This window comes from Coregonus lavaretus (assembly GCF_964263955.1).
Source record: "Coregonus lavaretus genome assembly, chromosome: 34".
Classification (NCBI taxonomy): Eukaryota; Metazoa; Chordata; class Actinopteri; order Salmoniformes; family Salmonidae; genus Coregonus; species Coregonus lavaretus.
This window is the reverse complement of record NC_140021.1, coordinates 28148103-28162271: the sequence shown is the minus strand read 5'-3', so window position 1 is coordinate 28162271 and position 14169 is coordinate 28148103. Positions and strand designations below refer to the sequence as shown.

The 14169-nt window shown below is 41.5% G+C and overlaps 1 protein-coding gene across 1 annotated transcript in view; it reads right to left on the bottom strand.

Annotated features, from left to right (window-relative positions):
- Positions 1 to 516: 516 nt before the first annotated feature.
- Positions 517 to 14169, bottom strand: part of LOC311108898 (extended synaptotagmin-2-like) — a 28900-nt gene continuing 15247 nt past the window's right edge. The window contains exons 8-22 of the mRNA XM_084151690.1: positions 12146 to 12266; positions 11460 to 11636; positions 9942 to 10024; positions 8803 to 8851; positions 8360 to 8449; positions 7939 to 8034; positions 4453 to 4527; positions 4230 to 4316; positions 3900 to 4049; positions 3301 to 3671; positions 3119 to 3217; positions 2734 to 2865; positions 2383 to 2488; positions 2100 to 2149; positions 517 to 1871 (exon numbers count right to left, since the gene is read on the bottom strand). Of these exons, the coding sequence (XP_084007816.1) occupies positions 1826 to 1871; positions 2100 to 2149; positions 2383 to 2488; positions 2734 to 2865; positions 3119 to 3217; positions 3301 to 3671; positions 3900 to 4049; positions 4230 to 4316; positions 4453 to 4527; positions 7939 to 8034; positions 8360 to 8449; positions 8803 to 8851; positions 9942 to 10024; positions 11460 to 11636; positions 12146 to 12266 (1732 nt within the window). The 3' untranslated portion in view covers positions 517 to 1825. The remainder of the gene's footprint in view (positions 1872 to 2099; positions 2150 to 2382; positions 2489 to 2733; positions 2866 to 3118; positions 3218 to 3300; positions 3672 to 3899; positions 4050 to 4229; positions 4317 to 4452; positions 4528 to 7938; positions 8035 to 8359; positions 8450 to 8802; positions 8852 to 9941; positions 10025 to 11459; positions 11637 to 12145; positions 12267 to 14169) is intronic.

Below are 14169 nucleotides of genomic sequence, written 5' to 3'. Positions count from 1 at the left end.
TAGCCTACTTTATTTAAGCAGCATTTTTGTGTGTAGAGCAAGCCTACTTATGTTATTGATTTGGGAGTAATAATGATGTCACCAGGCAGGCCAAAACTCCATCCCACCAAAACAGGCTGACATTTCAGACAGTTTCTTTAAACAGCTCTTACACTAAAAGGTATGATCATCATTTTGACAATTTCACCGTTTTAATTCAACCTCATATATAAAACACAGGAAAATAACTGGGGCAGTCAAACACACACACTCTCATTTGTACTGGTTAATTTTAAATTCTAAAGTAACACTATAGTAAATCATAAATTAAAAGAACATCTCAACTAAAGTTGCGCCTGAGAAACCACTAGATGGCGCTGTGTACAGCAAAACAAGGATATACATACAGTAAGCTCTCTCGGACAAAGAAACAACACACAAAGGCAAACAATGAATTTAGGACTAGGCAAATTTTCACAGGGAAGTCAAGTCATTACACACACAACAACAACAACAACAACAACAACAACAACATGATACTTTTTTCAGTGAAAGAGAAACAACTCTTTATTATTCAAAACAAACCATGAATATACTTATTCCAAATGTGAAAACTGAACTTGATGCCAAAATGTTTCATATACATTTGTTAGTGTGAAGGTGTTTAATGTTAATAAGGCACAGGAAAGATAACTGACAGAGTATTTAAGATGTTTGTAACGCATAATATGAAAGTGTTTCAAGTTAAAACAGTATTCATTGCATGGCTCTACGTACAGGAGGCACCATCTGTCATCATTCGACAAATAAAAACAAAACTTCCCACAATGTTGCAAAAAAATATAGCATAACGCATCTGGTGTAAGAGACAATTCATTTATTGTCCTCTATTCATTTACAAATGATTATTACGATAACCAAACTCAAACTCTTATCTGTTTAGATATACTATTCCTGTACACCAGAGCAGAACATATCCCCAACCTGACATATACCCCTTCATCTGAACATAATTCTATATTGCACTGGATCCTTCAAAATATATGGTATAGAATATACTGAACAATAATTTCATCCTTTTTAGATGTGAATCCAGTGGTAGGACTTTCGATCTCTGTAGGAGTAATTCATTACCGTTAGCATGAATAAAACATATGGAAGTAAACAAAGACGAAATAACACTGTATGACAAAAAATATATTAAACAAATGAACTGGTCATCCTTGTTCACAGCTTGTAACTACCATAGTTGTCATATCTCTCCCTTTGGTTAGAATTACGGTCACATCATCAATAGATATGGAGTCCATTCAATGTCAAAGAAAATATAAATAGGATTTCAACGTAATTTCCTTCAATAGTAACAACTAACATTGAAAACCCTGCAAATCCTAATTAGTCAATTTTAGGCCAGTTATGCATATATAAACACTGAACAACTTAGAAAACAAGGCAGTAAATGTGCTTTTTCACACATTAACCTAAATCTTCTGATAAACGTTTTGCTTTTAACAGCACAATTTTTTGAAACTTTGACATCTTTCAATAGTGCAGGAACAGCATGTTACAGCAAACTTCAAGTTGTATCTCTACATGCGTCAACATGATAAACACACAAATTAAATGAAAAAAAGTAAGAAAATGAAAGTGATGTGCCCTTTGATTAGTGATAACACTATATGAAAGCAGAGTGATGTGTGTTTCTATGAATGTCAATTGGCAATACAAATGTGATTGTTGTCATGCCAATAAAGCTTTTTTGAATTGAATGTCACTAGGGTTGAAACAGCAGGATGTGTGTTTATGATGATGGAGGTGAGGTCTTCCTGTGTCCCTCTCTACCTCTCTATGCCTGGACTGTTTTGCGGCTGCCATCTTCAGTGAGATCATACCTACAAGACACCAGTGGGGCAACAAATGGCAATGGCTTAAAACTAAAATATGACTAACAAATATAATACATACATAGGATTTCTATAGCAATTTTCTCACACCCGAAGATGCAACCATAGAATGAACAACAAACAGCCTAGTTTATTGAACCAAATAAAATTTGTATCAAATGTTAACACAAATACAGCACAGAGCTGACAACACAAATTGGTTAAAGAGCATCTTACCATTGTGTCCAGCCCTTGGATATATCCTCACCACTCAAATCCACCATCACCTATAATAAGTAAAGTAGCATTGCTAGAGTCAACAACAATCGGATAACATTCATCATGCTCCTTTATTTTTTCAAGTGCAACTGGCTATGTCTGTGTTGCAAATGGCACCCTTTTCCCAATATAGAGCACTACTTTTGACCAGGGCTCATAGGGGTCTGGTCAAAAGTAGTGCACATCATAGGGAATAGGGTGCCATTTGGGACATATCCTATCTTTTGTGAGGAGACACTACCTTCCCGAGGAGTCCTCTGTGTTTGGACAGTATACTTCCTCTATTCTTCACAGCGATGTCCAGAGTTCTCCTGTGCAGCTCCACCATGGACACACTAAACTCAAACCTGCAGACGAACAAAACACACACTGTAGGATTCTCCTTTTTCTATTTCTGAGTGAGGATTTCCTACTGTAGTGATATTGGGTAATGAATGAATCCAATGGATGATTTTGTGAATTATTTTGATGGTTGTGAATTGGTTGCATAATGTAGTAGGTGGCCATAGAGATCCAATGTACTACTATTACTTATAAATCCTATATGTAATTCTATGGTTGTGGCCTACAGTGACAGTCAGTCAGAACTCACGTTTGATCATACACAGGGTTCAGGGTTTTCTTTATGGTGCTGGTCTTCCTCCGGCCTGTCCGGCTCTTGTCAGGGAGCAGGTAAATCTGAATGAAAGGATCTGATCCATCCTTAGTGAATGCAATGAGATTTCTGAGGGCAAAATGTGCATGGGGTCCATCAGGCACATTGAAATCTGAACAGAGTATGTCCTGAACTTGTGGTATTTAAGATGAACACAGCGGGAGGTTTCCTGGACACACATTAAGCTTAGTCCTGGCTCTTTCGATGGAGAATCACCAATGAGCATGTTTTTTAGTCCAGGACTAGGCTTAATCTGTGTCCAGGAAACTGGCCTGTACTGTATGTGACTGGTCTAGTGTGTTATGTGAGGCCACTGACTGACCGACAAGCATGCACCACCACGATGAGCTTGTTCCTCTGGGAGCTGTGGCGGACAGTCAGTTGAATCTCCCCCATGGGGTACGGACTAGGGGCAGATCCACTGAAAACACAACACAGCACAGATTTGGGATTACATTTACCTTACCTCGTGATAGTGATTGTGTGCGTGTGGGTGTGACTTACTTCTGCAGCTGCCTGAGCCTCTGCTGCAGCTCTAGGGTGGCGAAGGGCAGGGAGATGTCAGAGGTCAGACTGGCCATGGAGTCCTTGTGGGGCAGATGTTTCTGGGAGCTGGATATGGTGGTGTTCAGGTTGGAGGTGCTCCTGATGGAGGTGCTCCTGATGGGGCTGCCTCCGTACGGCTCCTCCCTGCCATGGAGGGTGTGGGTGGAGGCCTCCATGGGCGGTGGTGGGGAGGTGGTGGCTGGGGGAAGAGGTGACTCCGATGTGGAGAGTCTCTGGGAGGGGACGGTGGGGTTGACCACGCTGGCTTTCCTCACCTGGACAGAGGAGGGCTGGTCCGATGCACTCGTCTGCTTCTCCAGACACAGAACCTGAGACACAGAAGAGCAGAGCACAGTGCTATACTGTACATTGTAATAGGACAATTTCTTTACACACTACAATCAGTAACTTTAGAAAATAGACAGCAGGTCTATTATGGGTGTGTCACAAATGGCACCCTATTCCCTACAATGTAGAGCACCATGGGCCCTGGTCAAAAGTACAGTAGTGCATTACATAGGGAATAGGGTGCCATTTGAGACACTGTATATCCTTACCTTGAGTGCCAACTTCAGTTTGAGTGTGGAGCTGGGTCCAGAGTTCCTCAGGGAAAACTGCTGAGTGAACATCATGTCCTCTTCCAGCAACAGACCACTCAAGGGGACTGTAAGATTACCCAGGGTGCGCTTGTGCTTGTCGTCCTTCACCTGGACATAGACAGGCAAGCCAACAAAGGGTTAACATCAGAGATCTTATAATTCACATACACTTACTGTAAACTCAATGTTTGACCCAAGCAAAAACATCAAAAATACATGTATACAAATAGATCACCTACCAGTTGTGGTATGATGAAACATGTATGTAAAGTGTGCAGTGTGCAGTACCTCCACTTCCAGCTCCTGCCTCCTGGGGTTATGGACGAGGAAGGAGAACGCTTCCTCCCACATGGGCTCATTGGTCTTATAGCGGATCTGAAGAAAACACATTTAGAATAGAATATGCTGTAATAGAAAATAATAGAATCAACATGAGAACAGGAGTGAAATATGATGTTTACAATGATCATTTAAATTATCTACAGAAACCATGCCCACTGTAGTTTCTTACCTTACTCTCAAATGATTTGTTCCCAACTGTGAAATGAACGTAAGAACTTGGTTCACTGCTCATTTTCTTGCCGGACTGTGAGAGATGACCAGGAAAAGAGTGGCTCTGAATGAGTGTTACTAAGACAAAAACCCACACTGAAAACACTGTTGATCTTAAGCTTATTGTAGTAACACAAATATTATACAGTAGAAACACACTGAAATCAGTGAGAAAATGGGTCAGAGTGTCTATCCTCAGATAAATGAGAATATAAATTAGGCTGCATCCCAAATCGTTCTCTATTCCTTATTTAGTACACTTTGGCAGAGAGGGCTTTTTGGACAATGCACAGTAGCTAGGAAACAGTCAACCTTGGTCTTAGTTAGACCACATTCTTCATTCTAATTTCAAGCTCATTCTCAGCTTTGAAACCCAATAACTCTCACTGTTGGCAACCGGTTTATAATAGATACCATGTACATATAACAATGTCTGTGTTCCAAATGGCACCATATTCCTTGTGTAGTGCACTACTTTTGACGAGGGCCCATACCGTAGGTTCTGGTCAAAAGTCATGCACTATATAGGGAATAGGGTGCCATTTGGGAGACATCCAATGTATGAGTCTAAAGTTACCAGACTAAAGTGCATCCCTACCTCCTGGAGATTGCTTTAGCCTAATATATATATATATATATAAAATATATATAGGTTTATGAAACAGCCTGAGAAAGACACAACCCCAAACTATCACATGCCAGAATTGGTGTTTAGTCAGAGGACAAAAGGATTGGTCAAATGCAGATCTACATTCAGGACGAATTATTGAATTAGACCAAGCTCTACATTAAAATGTGTAGAGGGTTCCATTTCAATGCACAAACATTGAAATATGGGGACCAAGTGAGTGAGGTTTGGATTTATCCTCCCTCTCTAGTTCTACCTCTCCCTCTTTCTTCATCCACCAAATGAACATATTTGGAGCTTGGATATTACACGTTATAGTGCATGTCATTAAACATCTGGGGCCATAGATATGTATCAAGTATCTCAGAGGAGTTCAGACTTAGGATTTTGCCTTTTAGATCACAATGAATAAGATCACTTGACAGGGTGGACCTGATCCTGAGATGCTTGATCCATACGGCCCCTGGTTTGTACAACTACAGAGCAGGTGTGCAACAGGTGTAGGTATGTGAAAATCCAGTTCTCATTGTGTGTAGTAAATGAAAAGCTATAAAGTGATGCTTGTGGCATTGACATAGACAGAGTGATCATCAATCTCCAAGCAAGAATAATGACAATGACTCACAATGGATAAACAATGCATTTACGGATAAGTAGCACCATAAATGATCATAATAATCAAAGTAAATTTGGATGGCACAAAGTAAGGAAGGGCACAGACTGAGAACACATAAGCCGTCTATGCGTGCTATCTGTGCATGGCATGCATCCTCCCACTTTCTTACTTTACCTTCAGGGACTTAAAGACAGAGGCTTGCTTCAACACGTCATGGTTGAAATTAAACAGGTTGCTCTTTTATACAAAAGGGGAGACGGGGAGAAAATCAGACCCAGCGTTAGTGGGATGGGGGATTGAGTATGGTTAGGTTTAGCTCTGGTCCAGGACGTCGTTCGGTAGCACTCTCTTAATGAGAGCGCAGCCGAACAACGCCCTGGACCAGAGCTAGGTTAGGTTGTATTAAGTAGTATGGGAACAACAACAACCCATAGAGAATGGAAAATGAACAAATGAAAGGAGACAGCCAATAAATATAGGGAGAGGAATGTCCAACATATGAATAACATCAATCTATGTACAATAGGTAACAATGGGGACATTATAATGAATGAATAGAAGGCAGTATAAAAGAAAAGCTGAATAAAGGAGAATGAAAATATCCTTTCTTTTTGGGATAAGCTTTAGGATGAGGTGCTTGGAGGAACTTGTGATTAGGGATGTTGTTTATATCGAGCTAATAAGAGATCTGACAGTATTTCAATATTCCCTTACTTAGACCTAATGGTCCACTGAACAGACACTAAAAGCAACATTATCCTTGCCTGTCACCTCTGTTTAGACTGAGCGCAAACGACAGGCGTCAACGCATCCTTGAAGTGATGCGCCACAAATAGTGCCCTCAATCAAAAAACCCTGACACCTTGAAATCAATAGTTATTTGGAAACCATATTTTGCCTGCCTGCACCTTGGTGTTATTGGAATTATTATTTAGTCAATATGATAAATATTCATGATCCACCGGGTATGGGAAATTACTGTATAAAAATATTATTATTAGGATTTGCAACCATGCAGCAGAGTCAATCAACATGCTTTATGGCACAAGACTCACTGCAGCAGGTCTGTTACTTAGCTCTGGTCCAGGGCATTGTTCGACTGTGTGATAGTGAGTGCGGATCCGAACGACGCCCTGCACCAGAGCTAGTGTGTTACTGTTCAACCCCACCACACACTGCTAATGCTAACTCTAGGATGCAGAGTACCGGATGACTCACAAATAAAGTTCTATATATTGAGGTATTGCTCTCACAAAATACTAGGCCAGATGCTCTCCTCTCTTTTAGGTTTCCGCACCCAAAGCTCCCGGTGAAGACGCTCTTTATAGGAAAGAACAGGGAGAGAAGAAGGTAAATAAAGTATGGCTTAGATGCTAAAGAGGCTAAAGACGCTGCCTGGCTCATTTAGGTGTTGACTGTCTTGGGCTGATATTGATCTGTTGGTTAAGGTCAACGTTCAAAGGTGAAAGAGTGTGTTGAAGAAGGAGAAAAACAGAAGTTTCAACAAACAGACACACAAATGAAGCCATTGAGGTGCTCACGTCATGTTAAAGGTGTGTTGTGCATGTGGACGACCAGAGAGACAGGGTTGAGGTGAGAACAGTAAACTATGGCATGTTGACTGAACAACACCTGGAAATGTGTACTGAAAATGCTTGTTAAGCTGGGTTAACAATATTTCTGAACATTCTTTTCAAGTTAAATTTGGCATGATTCACAATAGCTCCCTTGGGTGGAGTAGAATATGTCCAGAAAGTAGAAATATATTACATTATTCTCTGTATCCTTATTCACAACATGCTATAGGGCCTACCTTTGTAAAAAATGTACATTCATGTGTATAGCATGGGAAAAGATGCTATAATTCTGAAGTAAATGCTATCATGTACAGGTAGCTTAGTGGTTAAGAGCGTTGTGCCAGTAACCGAAAGGTTGCTGGTTCTAATCCCCGAGCCAACTAGGTGAAAAATCTGTCGATGTGCCCTTGAGCAAGGCACTTAACCCTAATTGCTCCTGTAAATTGCTCTGGATAAGAGCGTCTGCTAAATGACTAAAATGTAATCAACCGCCGTGCAATGTGCTTTCACCTGCAGCAGTCTAAAGATGCCTCACATTCAATAATTTAGCAATCTGCTTCACTCTACCACCAGAGCACTCCTTCAACCTTTAACTGTAAATTCCTGTCACCCAGCTCTATTCACCGGCAGGTTCTTGGCTGAGTCCAAGTACACCACCAGCAGAGCAGATGAGAGTCCATCATTGGCCAGGCATCTGTCAGCTCGCACGTTCCTCAAAACCTGATTGGACAGGAGAGACGGGGAGGTCACTACTAAGACTAGGAGAAGCCTTGTAATTCACGTGTTACTTAATTAATCAACACAGATCTGGCAGTAACAAGACTGAAAGAGAGGCTAAGCTAAGGGCTGCATCCCACCATGGGCCCTGGTCAAAAGTAGCACACTACAGTAATTAGGAAATAGCGTTCCATTTGGGATGCGGACAAGGTGTCCAAGCTACCCTCCTAGTAAGATGTCTTTATACAAGGTCTTGAATTATCAGATGATTTGGGGAGGGGGTATGTAAGTATCAACATTGAAAAGAGAAGGGTTTGTGATACTGCACCTGGTCCATCTTGTCAGGGGTGGAGAGCAGAGAGAGCCACTCCAGTTTCATGTGTAGTTTCCCCGTGGAGACTTCTTCCAGGTCAAACCACTAGAACGACAGGTTGTTCAAGGCTGCATCCCAAATGATACCCTATTCCCTTTATAGTGCACTACTTTTGACCAGGGCCCATATCAAATGTATTGCACTATAAAGGGAATAACGTGCAATTTGGGACATACACCACATCTCAACAGAGTAAAGTAGTGAGTGAATCACACAATAAAGGTTATAGCTTCCCGTCCATGCATAGTGTACAGTTCTCATGGATGACATCACACTATCTTCAAATGAACACAGACAGATAATATACTACGGCAAATAAATCTCTATCGAAGTGCTGAACTAAAGCCAAGTTCATGTTTTTATTTTATTTGAAGATGAAAAAAAGATGTCAGACTTACCTCATCTACCTTCTGCTCTTTGTAAAGCTCTTTCATATCGATCATCAGGCTGCAATCGAAGACACAAAGATTGGATAAGAAATCAGTAGGGGAGGATGAAGTAAACACCCTGATTCATCACAACAGAAGCTCCTTGGTGTCCACATCACCAACAAACTATCATGGTCCAAACACACCAAGACAGTCGTGAAGAGGGCACGACAATGCCTATTCCCCCTCAGGAAACTGAAAAGATTTGGCATGCGTCCTCAGATCCTCAAAAAGTTATACAGCTGCACCATTGAGAGCATCCTGACTGGTTGCATCACTGCCTGGTCTGACAACTGCTTAGCCTCCAACCACAAGGCACTACAGAGGTTAGTGCATTCGGCCCAGTACATCACTGGGGCCAAGCTTCCTGCCATCCAGGACCTCTATACCAGGTGGTGTCAGAGGAAGGACCAAAAAATTGTCAAAGACTCCAGCCACCCTAGTCATAGGCTGTTCTCTCTGCTACCGCACGGCAAGCGGTACCGGAGCACCAAGTCTAGGTCCAAAAGGCATCTTAACAGCTTCTACCCCAAAGCCATAAGAATCCTGAACAGCTAATCAAATGGCAAATGGCTTGTAAGTAAGCATTTCACTGTAAGGTGTATTCGGCGCATGTGACAAATACAATTATATTTGAATAGGGTGCCATTTGGGACACAGACAGGACCCTGTTGGGTGCTATGCTTTAGCAGCAATAGAGCCAGACAAAACAAATCAGCCTCCCCTTGGGATGAGGCCCAAGAACCAGGGCTTTAGTCTAACTCCTAATGTGACTGATCACAGATACTTAATACATCAAAGATACTTAAATTAGTCTCTTCTCTCTTATAAGGGGTCACCCTTCACTTCGACATATAGGAGTAAGGTTTTGTGGTGAGAAGATGGATGCTAAGACTGCGATAGCTCTGCTCCAGGGCGTTACGTGCAGCTTGCTGACAATGAAGGCTCGGTACCAGAGCTAAGTTTGTGACATATTTTCAGGCTAGAGTTAAATGGACTGCCGTGGCTATTATAAGATCATTTGTTTGATATTGGGTACGATAACTCACAATGCAGAGGAATATTAAGCTTTTTGACCATGGGGTAATAAGAAAAGGACATGAGCTCACCTCCCCAGGAAATCATCTTTGTCTGGGTCCTCATCAAACAACTCAATCTCCAGGTGTTGGCCTGAGTGCTCATATACCAGGGCCTGGAAAGGACTTATGTCAATTCATCTCCAATCTCAGATACAGTAGGTCACATTGAATACAGCCAAAGGGCTGGTAAAACATGACATGGTAGGTAAAACTGCATGAGAGCCAAAAATAAGAGGAAATATTGGACTGTTGGAAATACAGTGCCTTCGGAAAGTATTCAGACCCCTTGACTTTTCCCACATTTTGTTACGTTACAGCCTTACTCTACAATCGATTAAATAAATAAAAATCATCAGCAATCACACACAATACCCGATAATGACAAAGCGAAAACATGTTTTTAGAAATGTTTGCAAATGTATTAATACTTGATTTACTTGCTATGAGACCCGAAATTGAGCACAGGTGCATCCTGTTTCCATTGATCATCCTTGAGATGTTTCTACAACTTGATTGGAGTCCACCTGTGGTAAATTCAATTGATTGGACATGATTTGGAAAGGCGCACACCTGACTATATAAGGTCCCACAGTTGACAGTGCATGTCAGAGCAAAAACCAAGCCATGAGGTCGAAGGAATTGTCCGTAGAGCTCCGAGATAGGATTGTGTCAGAGGCACAGATCTGGGAAAGGGTACCAAAACATTTCTCCAGCATTGAAGTTCCCAAAGAACACAGTGGCCTCCATCATTCTTAAATGGAAGAAGTTTGGAACCACCAAGACTCTAACTAGAGCTGGCCGCCCGGCCAAACTGAGCAATCGGGGGAGAAGGGCCTTGGTCAGGGAGGTGACCAAGAACCCAATGGTCACTCTGACAGAGCTCTAGAGTTCCTCTGTGGAGATGGGAGAACCTTCCGTCTCTGAATGTCCTTGAGTGGCCCAGCCAGAGCCCAGACTTGAACCCGATCAAACATCTCTGGAGAGACCTGAAAATAGCTGTGCAGCGACACTCCCCATTCAACCTGATAGAGCTTGAGATGATCTGCAGAGAAGAATGGGAGAAACTCCCCAAACACATGTGTGCCAAGCTTGTAGCGTCATACCCAAGAAGACTTGAGGCTGTAATTGCTGCCAAAGGTGCTTCAACAAAGTACTGAGTAAAGGGTCTGAATACTTATGTAAATGTAATATTTTTATAGATTTTTATTTTTTAATAAATTAGCAAACATTTCTAAAAAACATTTTTTGCTTCATCATTATGGGGTATTGTGTGTAGATTGATGAGGGGAAAAAAAAACAATTTAATAAATTTTTGAATAAGGCTGTAACGTAACAAAATGTGGAAAAAGTCAAGGGGTCTGAATACTTTCCGAAGGAACTGTATGCATGTAAGCTGTATCTGGTTCTACATATACCCTATGTTGCTGTCTCTGGGGTAGTTAGCACAGAGGGGCAGATATTATTGATGTTTCTGCCCCTGGGGAAGTTACTGTATGATATAACCATATGTGCCATTGGAAGAGTTCATTTTCAGTTTATTTCGTTTACCTCGTAAACTTCGTTCCATTTGGGGTGCAGGCTCTCTTTGACGGTCTTGCTCTGGAAGAGCTGGTTGCCAATATGGATGACACCGTAGGGGTCAGACTTCCCCTTGATCAGGCCACCCAGGAATGTATCCTTCCCTTCCAGGTCCTGAGCCTCCAGGAAGTGAATCCTCAGGACTCCCTGGTGACACACACAGCACAGGGACACTTTAAAATAGGACACAGCTAAACCTTAAATGGACATTGCACTTTCAAATAAAAGTTTGTCAGATGATTTCAAACCTCTAAAGTAGTCTAATTGTAGTCTAAACCTCTAAAGTAGTCAAGATGAAACCACGTCCCACAACATCGGTTGTGTGGATCCATCTATATGCCTCTCCTCCAAATGAATGGAAACCAGGAAAACAAGGAAATTAGACAATGCTTATCTTTTCCATTAATTTGGGGTGAAGGCATATAGCTGGATCTACACAACCAATGTCTTGGAATATGGTTTCATCTTGATATTAGTCTACCTTTTAGTGTTTTGTTCAATAGTCCATTGTTTATATAGTCCCCAAAAATGTGCATGCCAAAATACTAAACAAAATACTAAAATATGTTTTTTTGAGTAAAGTGATCCTTTAATTAGTGTGTGAAATATGATGATGATGTATGATTAGATATAAGACAGGTAAAAGGCTGCAGTACCTTTGGCATAGGGAAACGTAGCTGAGCCAGTTCTACATCCCCCACCAGTGGGATAGTAATGCGGTTGGGCAACACCAGGTAGCTGTAGATAATGTCCTGAATCAGACTGTCAGAGAAGCCACTGAGAAAAATGAAACACAACAAACCCCACAGTCAGTGAGTACAACCTTGGGATAAAAATATTCTCACCTAATCTCAGTTAAGCACAAAGGAACATATATTTTTTCCATTTTATAAGATGGTAGGAACATTGGAAGGGGTTCAAGCATGTTGCTGGAGTAAGCCACAAACCTCGAAATATCAATGTGATCCACTAGGGAGTCAACACTTAGCAGTGACATTAAGGAGGTCTTACGGCCTGAGAATTACAATGCCTGGTTAAGAGAAGTCGATAGCTATAAGTGGTCTAGTAACTGCTGAGATTTTATGTAAACCTTGAAGCTATCCACTTGTCCTAATTCTGTACACAGAAATAACTGCATGAGAGGGTTGAAGCCATCTGTAAAAATTAAACATAAGTATATATCGTTTTATGAAAAGGCATAGAACCAATGAAATACCCCCATATACATTCCTTCACACTTTCTCACTTATTTCTCTAAAAAACATAGTCATCATTTTATCCTATCATCTATTTTGCAGCTGAGCAGAGAGATAGAGCACTTCTCTGTGAGCAGATTAAGGAGCATTACAGGGAACATGATTCCTCTTTAGTGTGTGATCAATCACGAGGAACACATCCAGGTACACACACGTGCATGAGCGAGGAACACATCCAGGTACACACACGTGCATGAGCGGGTGAGCCGTTTTCTCTACTCTGTGACGCAGCAGACGCCACCCCTCCAACACGCAGCTGGCACTGACTGTCGCTTGTTGTTGGGAGCTACAGACAGTAGCTTACAGGCAGCTTGGTGGCAAGTACAATTCTGTATTTAATATTACAGTACACACAGTTACAATACTGTAACATTTACTGTATTATACTGTAAAAAAAAGTCAATTCTACTGTAACCGGAATTAATTAATGGATGAATGAAATTCATTGAGGGGAAAGGTTTGTATTTCACAGTATTTTACTGTAATTACAAAGGATTGGTGCAAGCAGGTTGGCTGCTAGGTAAAGGGTTTACACATTACAGCATATTAATTAATATTTGGTGTTTGATATCACTTGCACTTCTAGAGGCCTTAACAAAGGTTTCCAATCTGGCAGTGACTACAGGGCAAAACAGACCAAAAGGACATGGCATTATGCTCAACCATTTAAGGTTTAATTACTGCCACTTCAATCCATCCCCTACACAAATTGATGGGGCACTATAACAACATAGGAGTTAAATTGGTAGAGCATTCTCACTCACGGGTACAACAAATATAGCCTCTTACAAGGCATGCCTCAAAATATGTTAATGGCCCAGAAACAACAATACCATGCACCCACTTTTGGTCAAACGTTTTTTGGCGCTCCAAAGGTACGGTACGGTACTCTGTGGGGTGGAATTACACTCACAGCAATTATTCAAAACACAGCAATTATTTTCCCACCCACAACATTTTCCCACAATGCACCATAATTTACAGTATGCTGCAGTAAAACATTTCGGAGTATTTTACTGTTGATAATACCCCAAATTACCATATAATTTACAGTTTTCTGTTACAGTGTAGTCTCTGTGACTGTCATTTCTTTGCTGCCCGGGTCTGTTCTGTCCTGTCACTAGCCCACAGGCATGCCCCCCTTGTGGTGCACCTCACCTCACCCCACCCCCCATCCCCTAGCCCATGAACCTGGCATGTGAGCCTCCACAAACAGGCCCACAGTGTACTGACTTCACAGATCTATTACACCTCTACAGAGAACTAGTGGTGTTGCGGTGGGGGGATGGGGGGGAGATGATTTCCGTCACTGAGCTGTGGATGTGTCAACACCCGTGTCTAAATAAATAGATTGTGGGGAAGAGAGTGGCTGTATCATGAAATCTTTATTAGGGCCTTTTTTTCCACCACCACATTAGTGTTTA